This window comes from Salvelinus namaycush, chromosome 21 (genome assembly GCF_016432855.1).
Source record: "Salvelinus namaycush isolate Seneca chromosome 21, SaNama_1.0, whole genome shotgun sequence".
Lineage (NCBI taxonomy): Eukaryota > Metazoa > Chordata > Actinopteri > Salmoniformes > Salmonidae > Salvelinus > Salvelinus namaycush.
Window position 1 is genome coordinate 3,549,268 of NC_052327.1, and position 13,795 is coordinate 3,563,062.

At 43.6% G+C, this 13,795-nt stretch overlaps 1 protein-coding gene across 1 annotated transcript in view; it reads right to left on the bottom strand.

The window, feature by feature from the left end:
• Nucleotides 1-994: 994 nt before the first annotated feature.
• abtb2b (ankyrin repeat and BTB (POZ) domain containing 2b) overlaps nt 995-13,795 on the bottom strand; it is a 132,969-nt gene continuing 120,168 nt past the window's right edge. Inside the window, exons 7-17 of the mRNA XM_039017057.1 lie at nt 13,332-13,433; nt 12,506-12,602; nt 9,135-9,270; nt 7,960-8,216; nt 5,578-5,756; nt 5,082-5,187; nt 4,548-4,650; nt 4,178-4,259; nt 3,747-3,815; nt 3,204-3,317; nt 995-2,417 (exon numbers count right to left, since the gene is read on the bottom strand). Coding sequence (XP_038872985.1) covers nt 2,178-2,417; nt 3,204-3,317; nt 3,747-3,815; nt 4,178-4,259; nt 4,548-4,650; nt 5,082-5,187; nt 5,578-5,756; nt 7,960-8,216; nt 9,135-9,270; nt 12,506-12,602; nt 13,332-13,433 — 1,485 coding nt within the window. The 3' untranslated portion in view covers nt 995-2,177. The remainder of the gene's footprint in view (nt 2,418-3,203; nt 3,318-3,746; nt 3,816-4,177; nt 4,260-4,547; nt 4,651-5,081; nt 5,188-5,577; nt 5,757-7,959; nt 8,217-9,134; nt 9,271-12,505; nt 12,603-13,331; nt 13,434-13,795) is intronic.

A 13,795-nucleotide genomic window follows, 5' to 3' on the forward strand; every position in this document is an offset into this window, starting at 1 on the left:
CCCATTTGCGACTAAGCTTTAACTTCCTGAGTGATGTGTAGAGATGTTACTTCAATATATCCACATAATTTTCCTTTCCTCATGATGCCATCTATTTTGTGAAGTGCACCAGTCCCTCCTGCAGCAAAGCACCCCCACAACATGATGCTGCCACCCCCGTGCTTCACGGTTGGGATGGTGTTCTTTGGCTTGCAAGCCTTCCCCTTCTTCCTCCAAACATAATGATGGTCATTATGGCGAAACAATTCTATTTTTGTTTTATCAGACCAGAGGACATTTCTCCAAAAAGTACGATCTTTGTCCCCATGTGCAGTTTCAAACCGTAGCCTGTTTTTTTATGGCGGTTTTGGAGCAGTGGCTTCTTCCTTGCTGAGCGGCCTTTCAGATTATGTCAATATAGGACACATTTTACTGTGGATATAGATACTTTTGTACCTGTTTCCTCCAGCATCTTCACAAGGTCCTTTGCTGTTGTTCTGGGATTGATCTGCACTTTTCGCACCAAAGTATGTTCATCTCTAGGAGACAGAACGCGTCTCCTTCCTGAGCGTTATGACGGCTGCGTGGTCCCATGGTGTTTATATTTGCGTACTATTGTTTGTACAGATGAACAAGGTACCTACAGGCGTTTGGAAATTGCTCCCTAAGATGAACCAGACTTGTGGAGGTCTACAATTTATTTTCTGAGGTTTTGGCTGATTTCTTTTGATTTTCCCATGATGTCAAGCAAAGAGGCACTGAGTTTGAAGCTAGGCCTTGAAATACATCCACAGGTACACCTCCAATTGACTCGAATGATGTCAAATAGCCTTTCAGAAGCTTCTAAAGCCATGACATCATTTTCTGGAATTTTCCAAGCTGTTTAAAGGCACAGTCAACTTAGGGTATATAAACTTCTGACCCACTGGAATTGTGATACAGTGAATTATAAGTGAAATAATCTGTCTGTAAACAATTGTTCTACAAAAGTAGATATCCTAACCAACTTGCTAAAACTATAGTTTGTTAACAAGAAATGTGTGGCGTGGTTGAAAAACAAGTTTTAATGACTCCAACATTAGTGTATGTAAACGTCCGACTTCAACTGTAATGGTTAGTGTGTACTAGGCCTGGAATTGTCCAGCTACGCAAAGCTTTATCTTACATTAATAATAATAATTTGCCTACAATTATTAAAACACAATAAAAAAGGGAACTCCCTGTTAAATACTCTCATCTTTTTTTCTTTAAATAGAAAATGTCCATTCCATTCTTTAGTAAGTTTTTTCTTTCCTCTTCACTCTGTCAAAAAAGAAAGAAAAAAAATAGGACGACTATGTATAAAGAAAATACACTTAGTAAAACCAACTTCTTTCAATCCACTGAGGGGGCTCTCAAATCCACCTCTTCTCTCACAGTCTTCACCACTCTGAAGGGGGCTGAAGGAAAAGAGAAAACTCCAGCCCCTTCATATCAGTGGTCCATGAAAATAACGTTCCAGACTTTCTATATTCCATCAGAACCTTTTAACCTTTATTTGAGGCATAGAAACATAATCTAGTCACTCTATTTCTATAATCTGAGGCCTTTACGGGCTTTGTCCACTGGGCGGCAGCAGTGTTCTAGAAATCCTAAATGTTAAAAGTTCTCACTGCCTCATTCCGCTGTCTTGTCCGTCTCTGTACACAAGCTTCCAGAGCCTTGGTGACAAACAGAAAGACAGACGGATAGACCATTCTGTCCACTCTTCCACTGCGTATATATAGCTACTGTAATAGACAGCTAGAGGTGAGTACTTCAGGTCAAAAACTGAATAGTCCGTGTAGCAAAATAAATTGTCCAAGAGTCAAATTTGGGAACAGGCCGTCACGGTATCCATCCTGTACCCATCACACCCACTCTCTATCCAGCCTCATCTCTTTCATCCTCGTCTTACCCTCCATCGAGAAATAATGATTAAGGATGACGATGCCCTTAAGATGCTGAGCTAAGGTCAGTTTCAGTGGTTTTCCACTCTAATGGTTCAGGTTAGGATCGCGGGATGGCAATCTGATCCTAAATCTGTATCTAAGGGCACTCGTGACGTCCTCGGACACTTGAGACGTCCTCCTCCCAGGAGGAAGAGAGTGTGCACCGGTCGCATACTCTCTTCCTCCTTTTCCTCTCCTCCTCTGCATTCCATCCTTCTCCTTTCTTCGTCAGACACGGGAGGTGATGTAGAGAGAGCGTAGCCGGCGAGCCAGGGTCGTCTCGAGTTCCTCCAGTGGCGAGTCTCCCCTAGGAGGCACCATTTTAGGCCCCGAGCCCATCTCCGTCACCCAGCGGGCCCCCAGAGGCCCCAGGAGCAGGGACCGGAAGGCCTCTCTCTCCAGGAGCCCTGCCATGTGCTGCAGGAAGAAGCCCTCGCAGAACGAACTCAGCACTGACGCACCGTGGGCCTGGGGTGGAGAGAGAGACACACACACTTATGGCTCAATTCGCTACAAAACCATACTGCAGTATTTACGCAGTAGCTATTTTTCCCATGGTACTGTTTAACAAACTACTACCAGATAGACCCCAGTCACAGCTATTCTTTACCTTTTCAGAATAACACGGAACCCAAAGCGCATCGTGCGCATAGCGCCATCGTGCGCTATCGTGCATAAATGTATTTTGTCCCCCTACACCAAACGTGATCACGACACGCAGGTTAAAATATCAAAACAAGCTCTGAACCAATCACATTAATTTGGGAACAGGTCGAAAAGCATTAAACATGTATGGCAATTTAGCTAGTTACCTTGCACTTGCTAGCTAATTTGTCCTATTTCGCTAGCTTGCTGTTGCTAGCTAATTTGTCCTGGGATATAAACATTGAGTTGTTATTTTACCTGAAATGCACAAGGTCCTCTACTCCGACAATTAATCCACACATAAAACGGTCAACCGAATCGTTTCTAGTCATCTCTCCTCCTTCCAGGCTTTTTCATCTTTGAACTTATATGGTGATTGGCATCTACACTTTCATAGTATTACCACGACAACCGGCAAAACAGTTTGTCTTTCAATCACCCACGTGGGTATAACCAATATATCTAGATGGCACGTGGGTACCTGCTTCTATAAACCAATGAGGAGATGGGAGAGGCAGGACTTGCTGAGACTCTTATTAATACATGACGATATCCAACAAACGACTGAGATCCAGAATAAGCAGTGAGAGTCTATATCTAGGGCCTTACCTTGGCCGTCCTGTAGATGCTGACAGCATTTTCAAGATCGATGCTCTGGGAACAGATGATCTCACAGTGTCTCTGTAGGGCCCCCAACTGGAAGACGCTGGCCGCTGAGAGCAGCTGGGGAACACCAACCACATAACAAAATACAGCAGATTAGATAATGCTACAAGTTCTCAGGCCTGTGATCCATTCAAAGCCTTTTTTTGCCCAACAAATCAAGCGATTTCAGTATGAATATGTGAAGAAAAAAAACAACATCATTACAATGAGTGAGTGATTGACTGCTCTGGTGAATTTGGTTGTAGATTTAGTACAAGGACCTCTGAATGACATACAGTATGGCTCTATTTCAATGTCTCATAAATCTGTCCTCCTCACCTACTCGCCTTCATCTGCACTGATTGGAAAATGCTCGACGGGATTTAACCTGATCAGTGCCTTCAGATCAGTGCAATGAATGAGTAGGCGAGGAGAGGATGCATAATTGGGAAGGACTCTATGTGTCTTTCTATGAGCATTTCAGAAACAAAATGGCTGAATTCCCACCTCCAACAAGTCAGACACGTTGGTCTTCAGTGACTCTGTCCCTCCGCAGTACAGGTATGACATCATCATCTGGACAGAGGTCAAATAAATTGTCAGATTTACCATCATCCAATATTCCATCAACTCATTGGTCATACTCTTGGTATATTCCAATATGATTTCAGATCATTGGTGAAAGGAAAGGGAAGGTAACAAGGATAGGAAACACATAGAGATAACTGTTATACTGCCTATGAGGAAACAGTTTGGAGTAAAAGGACATGGTACCTTCAATTGTTTTGGAGTCTAAAGCCCCGCCAAGCTAATGACATAAATTCTGGGATTCTCTTGTCAATATGGGGCTATGTAGACACACATAACTAAATATCTACATGATACTCAACAGTGAGAACTAAGATTCAAGTTGAGAGCTCATTATCTGATTCAGTTACCTGGAAGACGTTGTACTTGACGTCACTGATCTCAATATCTTTAGTTCCGTCTGGTCCTGATGAGGCCAGCAGAGACTTGAACCTGCGCACCCCAGAGAAAAGTTCAGGTTAGACAATGGTCATCAATTGTCAACTCCATGGTTGTAATTCTTTCACAAACACATATTCAACAACATTTCCGTAATCCCTCCTCTTGCCAATTCTAAACAATATCCTCCTCTCTCCCCTACCCTCCAACATGAACAGTATCTGCCTGAACATCACCTCTACCCCTCTGCCCACCCCTCTCACCCTTCTGCGAACCCCACTCACCTTTCCTCACCCATCCTCACCCATTCTCCCCCATTCCCTCCCCCCTTACTCTTCTCACCTGTCTGAAGCAGTGATCAGCAGGACTTTGTGGGCGTAGAAAGGTTTCCCCTCCACCAAAAACGTCACATCTGACATCTCCGTGTTATTCAGAAAATGGGGGTCTGGAGGAGCAGGAAAAAACTTTGATTTCAACAAATGTCCACTCCCTTGCAAATAAAAACTAAAACAATGAAAAACTAACACAGGAGTCGTTGGCCGGTTTCCGTTATGTTTGCTTGCACAAGAAGAACATTTTTATACAAATGTTTCATAAAATGTCATGACATTTTCTGTTCATTTATTACATCTATTTGACAGGAACAATGTGTCGATCAACATTTCTATAAATGCCCCAAAAGTCAGCCAGCTATAGTCCCAGTTAGATACAAACATTTAAAACAGTACACCGTTTAAAAAGTTTAGACATTAGAAATTACATTTCTTAATACAAATTCGAAATGATGACATTCAAATTCAATGTCTGGTTGAGATAATACCACTCCATAGTAATGTCTGTTTGCACAAACATAATTCAAAAGGAGATGCCCATTACCCAGCTGCGCTGAGAGGGTGGCCTTCATCTCCGGAATGGCCGGTAGTGGAGCCGGGCCGAAGCAGTGGCTAAAGATGGCTGCAAGCTGCTGGGTGATGGCATCGTTCTGAGGGAGAGAGGAAACGGGATAGACTAGATCCAATAGCCTACGCATACCCTTGTTGAGTTGTTCGCTCATTTGTTTGTTATTTCACTTTGTCTTTACTATGAAATCTGAGCCGTGTGAAAGCACATCGATGCCACCAGAGAAAACAGACTTGGGACCAGGCTAGAGAGTAGAGAATAAATTAAAAAAGCAGTGACCAGACCCAGATTCAAATACTATTCGAAATCTTTGCTCTAGTCTGCCTGGAGTACCAGATGGGCAGATTTTGCAGTTTTGGGACTATTCCATTGGTCCATCAAGCCAGGCCTGCTCAATCAAGCACAGATAACGTATTTGAACCCAAGTCTAAGAGTGACATAAAGTTGAAAAAGTGAAGTAAGGTGGCCCTACCTTGGTGGTTCGTAGGATGGTGAACATGAGGGGTAGGCCCAGAGAGACTAGCTCGTGGCAGTAGTCTTCCTCCCTGATGGAGGTGAACTCTCGAAGGAGGGACAGAGTGACCGAGGCCCTAGACTGCTGCTGGGCCACTCGCAGAGACTCCAGCCACACGTGCAGCTTCCATGGGACACCTGGACAAGTCACATTACACATGATGATAAAATAAGTAGAAAGGACATTTCCACATACTGTACAGTACCAGTCAAAGGTTTGGACACACGTACTCATTCAAGGGTTTTTCTTTATTTTTTACTATTTTCTACATTGTAGAATAATAGTTAAGACATCAAACCTATGAAATAACACACATGGAATCATGTAGTAACCAAAAAAGTGTTAAACAAATCAAAATATATTTTATATTTGAGATTCTTCAAAGTAGCCACCCTTTGCATTGATGACAGCTTTGCATACTCTTGGCATTCTCTCAACCAGCTTCATGACGTAGTCACTTGGAATGCATTTCAATTAACAGCTGTGCCTTGTTAAAAGTTAATTTGTGGAATTTCCTTCCTTCTTAATGCGTTTAAATCAGTTTTGTTGCGACAAGGTAGGGGCGGTTTACAGAAGTTTGCCCTATTTGGTAAAAGACCAAATCCATATTATGGCAAGTACAGCTCAAATAAGCAAAGAGAAACGACAGTCCATCATTGCTTTAATTTTTACTTAGTATTTTAATTTAACCTTTATTTAACTAGGCAAGCCAGTTAAGAACAAATTATTATTTACAATGACGGCCTACCCCGGTCTAACCCGGACGATGTTGGGTCAATTGTGCGCCGCTCTATGGGACTCCCAATCACAGCCGGTTGTGATACAGCCTGAAATCAAACCAGGGTCTGTAGTGACGCCTCTAGCACTGAGATGCAGTGCCTTAGACTGCTGCGCCACTCGGGAGCTCTAAGACATGAAGGTCAGTCAACACGGAAAATTTCAAGAATTTCAAGTGCAGTCGCAAAAATCAAGCGCTATGATGAAACTGAGGACCGCCACAGGAAAGGACGACCCAGAGTTACCTCTGCTGCAGACGATTTCATTAGAGTTACCAGCCTCATAAATTGCAGCCCAACTTCATGGTCGAATTGCTGAAAAGAAACCACTACTAAAGGACACTAATATGAAGAAGATACTTGCTTGGGCCAAGAAACACAGGCAATGGACATTAGACCAGTGGAAATCTGTCCTTTGGTCTGATAAGCTCAAATGTTAGATTTTTGGTTCCAATGCAGAGTAGGTGAACGATTGATCTCCGCATGTGTGGTTCCCACCGTCAAGCATAGAGTATGAACTGTGATGGTGTGGGGGTGCTTTGCTGGTAACACTGTCAGTGATATATTTAGAATCCAAGGCACACTTAACTAGCATGGCTACCACAGCATTCTGCAGCAATACATCCCATCTTGTTTGCGCTTAGTTGGACTATCACTTGTTTTTCAACAGGACAATGACACATCACACCTCCAGGCTGTGTAAGGGCTATTTGACCAAGAAGGAGAGTGATGGAGTGCTGCATCAGATGACCTGGCCTCCACAATCACCCGGCCTCAACCCAACTGAGATGGTTTGGGATGAGTTGGACCGCAGAGTGAAGTAAAAGCAGCCAACAAGAGCTCAGCATATGTGGAAACTCCTTTAATACTGTTGGAAAAGCATTCCAGGTGAAGCTGGTTGAGAGAATGCCAAGAGTGTGCAAAGCTGTCATCAAGGCAAAGGGTTTGCTGATTTGTTTAACACTTTTTTGGTTACTATATGATTCCATATGTGTTATTTCATAGTTTTGATGTCTTCACTATTAGAAAATAGTAAAAATAAAGAAAAACCCTTGAATGAGTAGGTGTGTCCAAACTTTTGACTGGTACTGCATGTTCTATCCATCTTGTAAAAAGAACCAAAATGCCAGCCAGCACACTATGGTCCTGTCTGACTTGAAGAAGATCCAATGCGAATCAGAAAATCCTCACAATTAAAAGGCGATAGGAGCCTAATAGGTTGTGTTCCTCTTAGTCTTTATCATGTACAGTATATTCATTTGCCCAGTATCTAAGGGCTCTACTCAATCCGCATTGTGGAAAATTCAGCTTTACAGCGTGATTCAAATGTAAAGGCAATGTTCCCACTTTAGCGGAGATGGTAAACGTTTGTTATGTCGGGCTCAATCAAAAATGACCTTGAAATGTATATAGCGGAATCTGTAATGGTTCAGGGTTATGAGATTTCCATCCATAATGTGACTATTCGGATTGATGATGAATGGATGCTTAACACAGCCTCTTTTATGTCACCATATTGAGGCGTTTTACACATTTTCTATCTGTGGTCCCATTCCCCACTTACCCAGTGCCCGTAGCTCCATGGTGACATCCAGGTAGCCGTGCTCGGCGCTGTAGTAGCTAGCCTCCTGAAGGGCCTTCATCCTGGCCTTGCACAGCCGCGGGATGCCCCCCTCAGACGGGCACCCAGGGGATGGAGGAGGCAGGCTGGGGAGAGGGCAGGCGTCCTCCCCTTCCACCCCTTCGGCTAGGATCTCTTCGAGGGAGAGGACGTCCTCTTTGACCTGCTGGGGCTGGGTGAGCAGTTTGCGCAACACGTTCCTGTTGGAGAGAGGGGGAGGGAGGGAGAACGAGAAAGGGAGAGAGGGACGGAGGGAGGGAGAGGGAGGGAGCAGCAGGGGGAGTAGATGATAGAGAGGGCGAGGGAGAGAGAAAGAGAGAGTGAATCAGTGGAGGTTGTTTAAGGTTTACTTGGGAAAAAGCTATCATGCACATATAGCTACATTCATGGAGTCCGCTACACATAGCCACAATTTCCACTCAAAGTTCCATGAAATGCGAAGGTATAGCTTCTCTTAAATGATATAATCTGTCACAAGTATACAGGCATCCACACGTTGAGTCTACATCCTGATCCCCTAACACACACACACACACACACACACACACACACACACACACACACACACACACACACACACACACACACACACACACACACACACACACACACACACACACACACACACACACACACACACACACACACTGAACAGGTGGAGCGCTCTACACTCTTCAACAGTTGGTTTCTGACAGATGGGCTATGAATGGAATGAAGCCCCTGATCCCACCCCTACACCCCCTTAAACACACACACACCCTTCCTCTAACCCCCTTATCCCATATGCCAGGGGTAGTAAGTATATGACAAATAACATGGCTAGTACGGTTAACATAGGCTACATCTGACTACTCTCAAGTGTTTCCTTCCTACCCTTACTTAGAATGACAACACATTATAGGGAATTCCAATTCCATAGTGTTGCTTTCACTTTTTCAAACAATGACTTTTTACACTACTGAGCCGAACCAAGCCGAACCGAGCTGTAAAGCAGTACTGAGCTGGCCTGGTTACGCATTCACTATAGTTGCTGTGAAAAGAACATATCTGAGCCAGCGTAGTTTGGTTGGGTTGGTACAGTAGTGTGATACGGGTTCTTCAGACGGTCCTCCCCGTACCTGTGTCCGTGCGCTGCGGCGTGACTGAAGCAGTTCATGTCCTCATAGAGTGATGATGTCAAAGCGTTGCCGTCACGGGTCTTGGACAGAGGGTCTGCCCCCCTGGTGAGGAGCAGGCTCACCATCTCATAGTTCCCTGGCGACAAGGAAATCAAAGGGTTTAATGGCGCAAAACGCATTTGTGCAACTCCGATCTGACAAACACAGTGAAACGCTTTTGAATTAGAGTCAAGGATGATAAAATATCACACTTACAATATCTGACTTACAGACTCGCTCGTGTAGATACACAAACACAAACACTCACGCACGTACTTGTTGGGAGCCTACAGACTGTCACAAGCTGTGTGTGGTTTGTGTGTGTGTGTGTGTGTCCCTCTCTGCAACTTCTCAGATATCTGTGTGGCTTCTCAGATATGTAACACAGGAATGTGTTGCCCAGAGGCTTCTAAACACCCAACCAACCAACCAACCAACCCCCCCCCCCCCCCCCCCCCCACACACACACACACCTGTCGACAGACATGTTCATTCGCTCCTAAACACGTATTCCCTCCCTACCTAATTCCTTCCATCCCTTATTCATTCTCTGAATTCATTCCTCACTATCCCTCCTTCAGTCAATCTCACACTCCTTCCCTCGTATTCCTCACCTCGCACTAGTAACTGACCTTAGTAAGTCAGAGCCAGGTGAACTTCTGTTGCTGTACAGAGTTACTGTACTGAGCAGAGCCCTATTCTACGAATGAGGTTTGAGGAGTTAGCAGGAAACTTTTTTTCAACTGAGTTCAACTCAGGATAAGTAGTCGCATGAAAGTGATTCACCTTTTAGCAAGGAAACGAATCCTTCAGAACTAATCTGCTCCGGGGCAGACTAACTCAGGGCTTACTCTATTTATCCTGAGTGAAGTGTCGGAGCCGTGAGTTGAGGACCAATGAAATCAGATCCCCTCCCTCTCGCAAAGATGGTGTCATCATCGCCTTCTTTTTAATGTAATTTGAGGAAGATGGCAGATTAAATATTTTATTAATCAAATGTGGTTGTTTTTCTGTGTTAAAAATAGTCATGTTAAATCACATTACACATTTAGAAATGACAGAATGCATTTGAAACTTCAGCACAGTAAAACGTTTGCATGACTTAATACAATTATTTTATCGATAGGAGTGAGAAAAAAGGTGTTTGTGCTGTCGTGACTTTACTTTCATTAATCTGATGACTGTTATTTATTTAATCCACTAACTATGTTTAATTGTGACCCGATTTAAATTAATCAATTAACAATTAGCTCATTAAGAATTTGGGGCACCACTGAAGAGGTTGCTCAAAGAGTTACCATCTACGAAATTAAACTCTACAAGTTATTTACCTATAACATCCATAAAAGAGTCAACATATTAAAAATAAACTCTTATCAAGTCAACCTCCGGCATCTGCAAAAATAAACATCCTTACTCGTGATTCAGTACTACACTAATTGGTTTAATTATTTATTTACTAGCGAACTAAATAATAACAGGATAACATACATACTTAATACATGAGACCCTAGTGGACTTTTACAATATGGTGGCTTCTACACAATGCCATGGAGAGAGAGAGAGAAAAAGGCACTTATTGTCGATACAGTAGTATTCTCACTGTAATCATATAATTTGCACACGAATCGCCGCCCGTTTGGAATAAGAAATCATTCATGTATTTACGTGTGAGTGCCTTTGTTCGGTCAGAACCAGCCCTCCTTAGGAAGGTTGTTGGCCTTTCAGCGGCAAGCTGTATGGCTCTGATTGTCCGAAAGTGGTCTCCCCTTTCCCGTCTTCTACTGTTGTTCACTCTGGAAGATAGCTAGCCAGCCGTGTCGACTGGTGATGAGCGTAGTAGGATAGTCTCACTTAGATTCACTTTTCTAGATATTTGACTCAAGACAGCTAATCAGCTGTCTCAGTGATTGTCTGAGAGGAGAGTTAGTTTTCCCCCTCGTGTTGGTATTCAGGATTTGGACCACGATGGACATGAGCTGCAGCTCGCCATCTCTCTGGTCTAAAGGAAGGTGAGTTTATTTCTTCACCTCGTGTTGAGGTTCAAAGATCAAACCATTTCAAACATGTAGCTCCCGCCTCACATTTCCTGGTCTGAGATTCAGAGTTTAAACCACTTTAGACGTGGGCTGCAACTCCCCATCTTTCCTGGTCTAATCTTAATCTCTGTGGGCAATCCTTGTATGCACTCTGGCTGAAGGGCACGGTTCCATCAGGCTGACACGCTCTTCTGACCTCACTCATGGTATGGCTACTTACTGTGCAAAGTTTATAGGAGATAGAATCTCTTATACCTCCTATAATCGCATTCATATCTTAACAAAAATAATTTTATCCTTTTTCATATTATATGCACAACGTATTGGATGAAAACTTTACAGATAAAAGGGATATATTTTCCAAGTTATAGTATTTCGTCCATACAATTTTTTATGACATCACAAAATAAAAACCAATATGAAATTAGTTTTCTATAGCTCACCACTTACCCTTCCCCACATTCTTATGTTAGAATTATTGTTCCAGTATCCACTTTTGACTGTGTTCGAGTTTCGGAGGGAAAAACCTGTTGACAAAGATATTTTACTGGAGGGGGAGAACGAGCCCCGCTTCTCCTGTCATTTACAACAGGGTGTGAACTGTCATACCAGCCCAGTTCCCTCTTGCCTCTTCTGTGGGTGAGAAAAGGTCCGGATATTGTCAACCATTGCCAAGCTGATCTGATCCATGGTGATCCTCGCAGTACAGTCATGACAGTGCATTGATAAGCACACCAAAGCACACCAAAGACGGTATTAACGATACGTAATAAAAGAAAGACGGCAGCTCTAACAGCCTATTTCACACCATAGCCTACTGAATTTTGTAAGGTAACGTCTTTCATTTAGATTTCGACACCAATAAAAATGTAGCACTGACTCGCCCATGGATTGATGTTTCAGCATCGTCTCAATGAAGAGTTCGGCGTTTCGACTAGCCAAATGTGACATGAACGCGCAGTTACAAGCCCAACTCGAGCAGGCTTGAGTAAATGGCGGGTGCACGATCAATATCCACCTTTGTAACATGGATGAAGCCTGAGCTGGAATGTAGAGCTGACTGAAGCTGGCTAGCTTTAGAAAACACTGAGTAGGTCTAGCCTCCATCGTAGTATACCTCTCAGGTCTGACATATATTTCCATCACACACTTTTGAACGGATGCTTGTGTGTAAGAGTGTATGTGTGAGTGTTGAGTGAGATCTATATCGTGGTTTGTGTGTATGTGTGTGCGTGCTTGTGAGTGTGTGTGTGCACGTGTGTATGCCATGTGGCTGTGCCCGCCCGTGCCCACCTGCTGCAGATGCCAGCTGGAGAGGGGTGTCTGCTGTGCTCTCCTGCCCGTTTCGGACGGCTGCCCCTTCCACGTTAGCCCCTGCATCCAACAGGAGCTGCCAACACACACACACACACACACACACACACACACACACACACACACACACACACACACACACACACACACACACACACACACACACACACACACACACACACACACACACACACACACACACAGGGTAAGGGTTAGGCACAACATATTCTAATCTACAGTATATACCCTGTCTGTTGAGGTGGAAGAAGGTGAAGCAAACCACAGCAAAATGATAGGTGTTTCTGTGAAAAAGACATAGGGCCGGGATGCCAAAAAATGCAGATTATAAAGCGGTAGTTTGGGTGGTGATTGGCTGAAATGTGTATATTAGACAATATACCACGGGTATGACACAAAAACATTTGTTCACTGTCTCATTGATGCTTGTAACCCGTTTATAATAGCAATAAGGCACCTCTAGGGCTTGTGGTATATGGCCAATATACCACACGCCCTTAGGCCTTATTGCTTAATTTAAAAACCTGTGTACTGAGATTGACTTTTAAAGGTGATTTCTGCTTGTGCCAATATCTGTAGCGTTTAGAGCGAACATGATCTCCATGAACATTGAAAATTGTACATTCGAAATTGTCTTTAAAAGTATATCATTGTGTGCAGGTTGCTAATCTGCATTGGATTGAATCCTGGCCTTTGAATTTTATTTTATTTTTTAGGTTTTTCCCTTTCTTCATCTGGAACTACATAAGGTGTGCCAATTAACAACTGTCTTTTCAGTCATTCCTACCTGCACCACAGAGATGTGACCGTGCAGCACAGCGAAGGTAAGAGCCGCCCAGTGGCGACTGTCTGGGTGGACAGAGGGTTGCTTGGAAGAACAGGCAGGCACCTGGGAAGAAGAGAGAGGGAGAAGAGGTTAGGTATCAATGTCATGATAGATGTTTACTGTAATGCATTGTTCACAGCTGCACATTTACATTTTCTCATTTAGGGCTCAATTCAATATATAGTGTTGAAGATCTGCATTGTAGCGAGATTGACCGTCAGCGATACGGATTGAATCGAGCCTTTAGTCTTATAGTCCTTTTCAGAGTGACTTCCAACCAGTACCTTCTACTGAGGTACACCAGGGCCAGCCGGTCATGACCAGCCCTTGTCAAATTAACACCAGATTTGACTTTTCATAGCAGGTTAGGAGAATTTACGCAGCAGGTTAGAAGAATTAACGTAGCAGGTTAAAAGTCACGACTC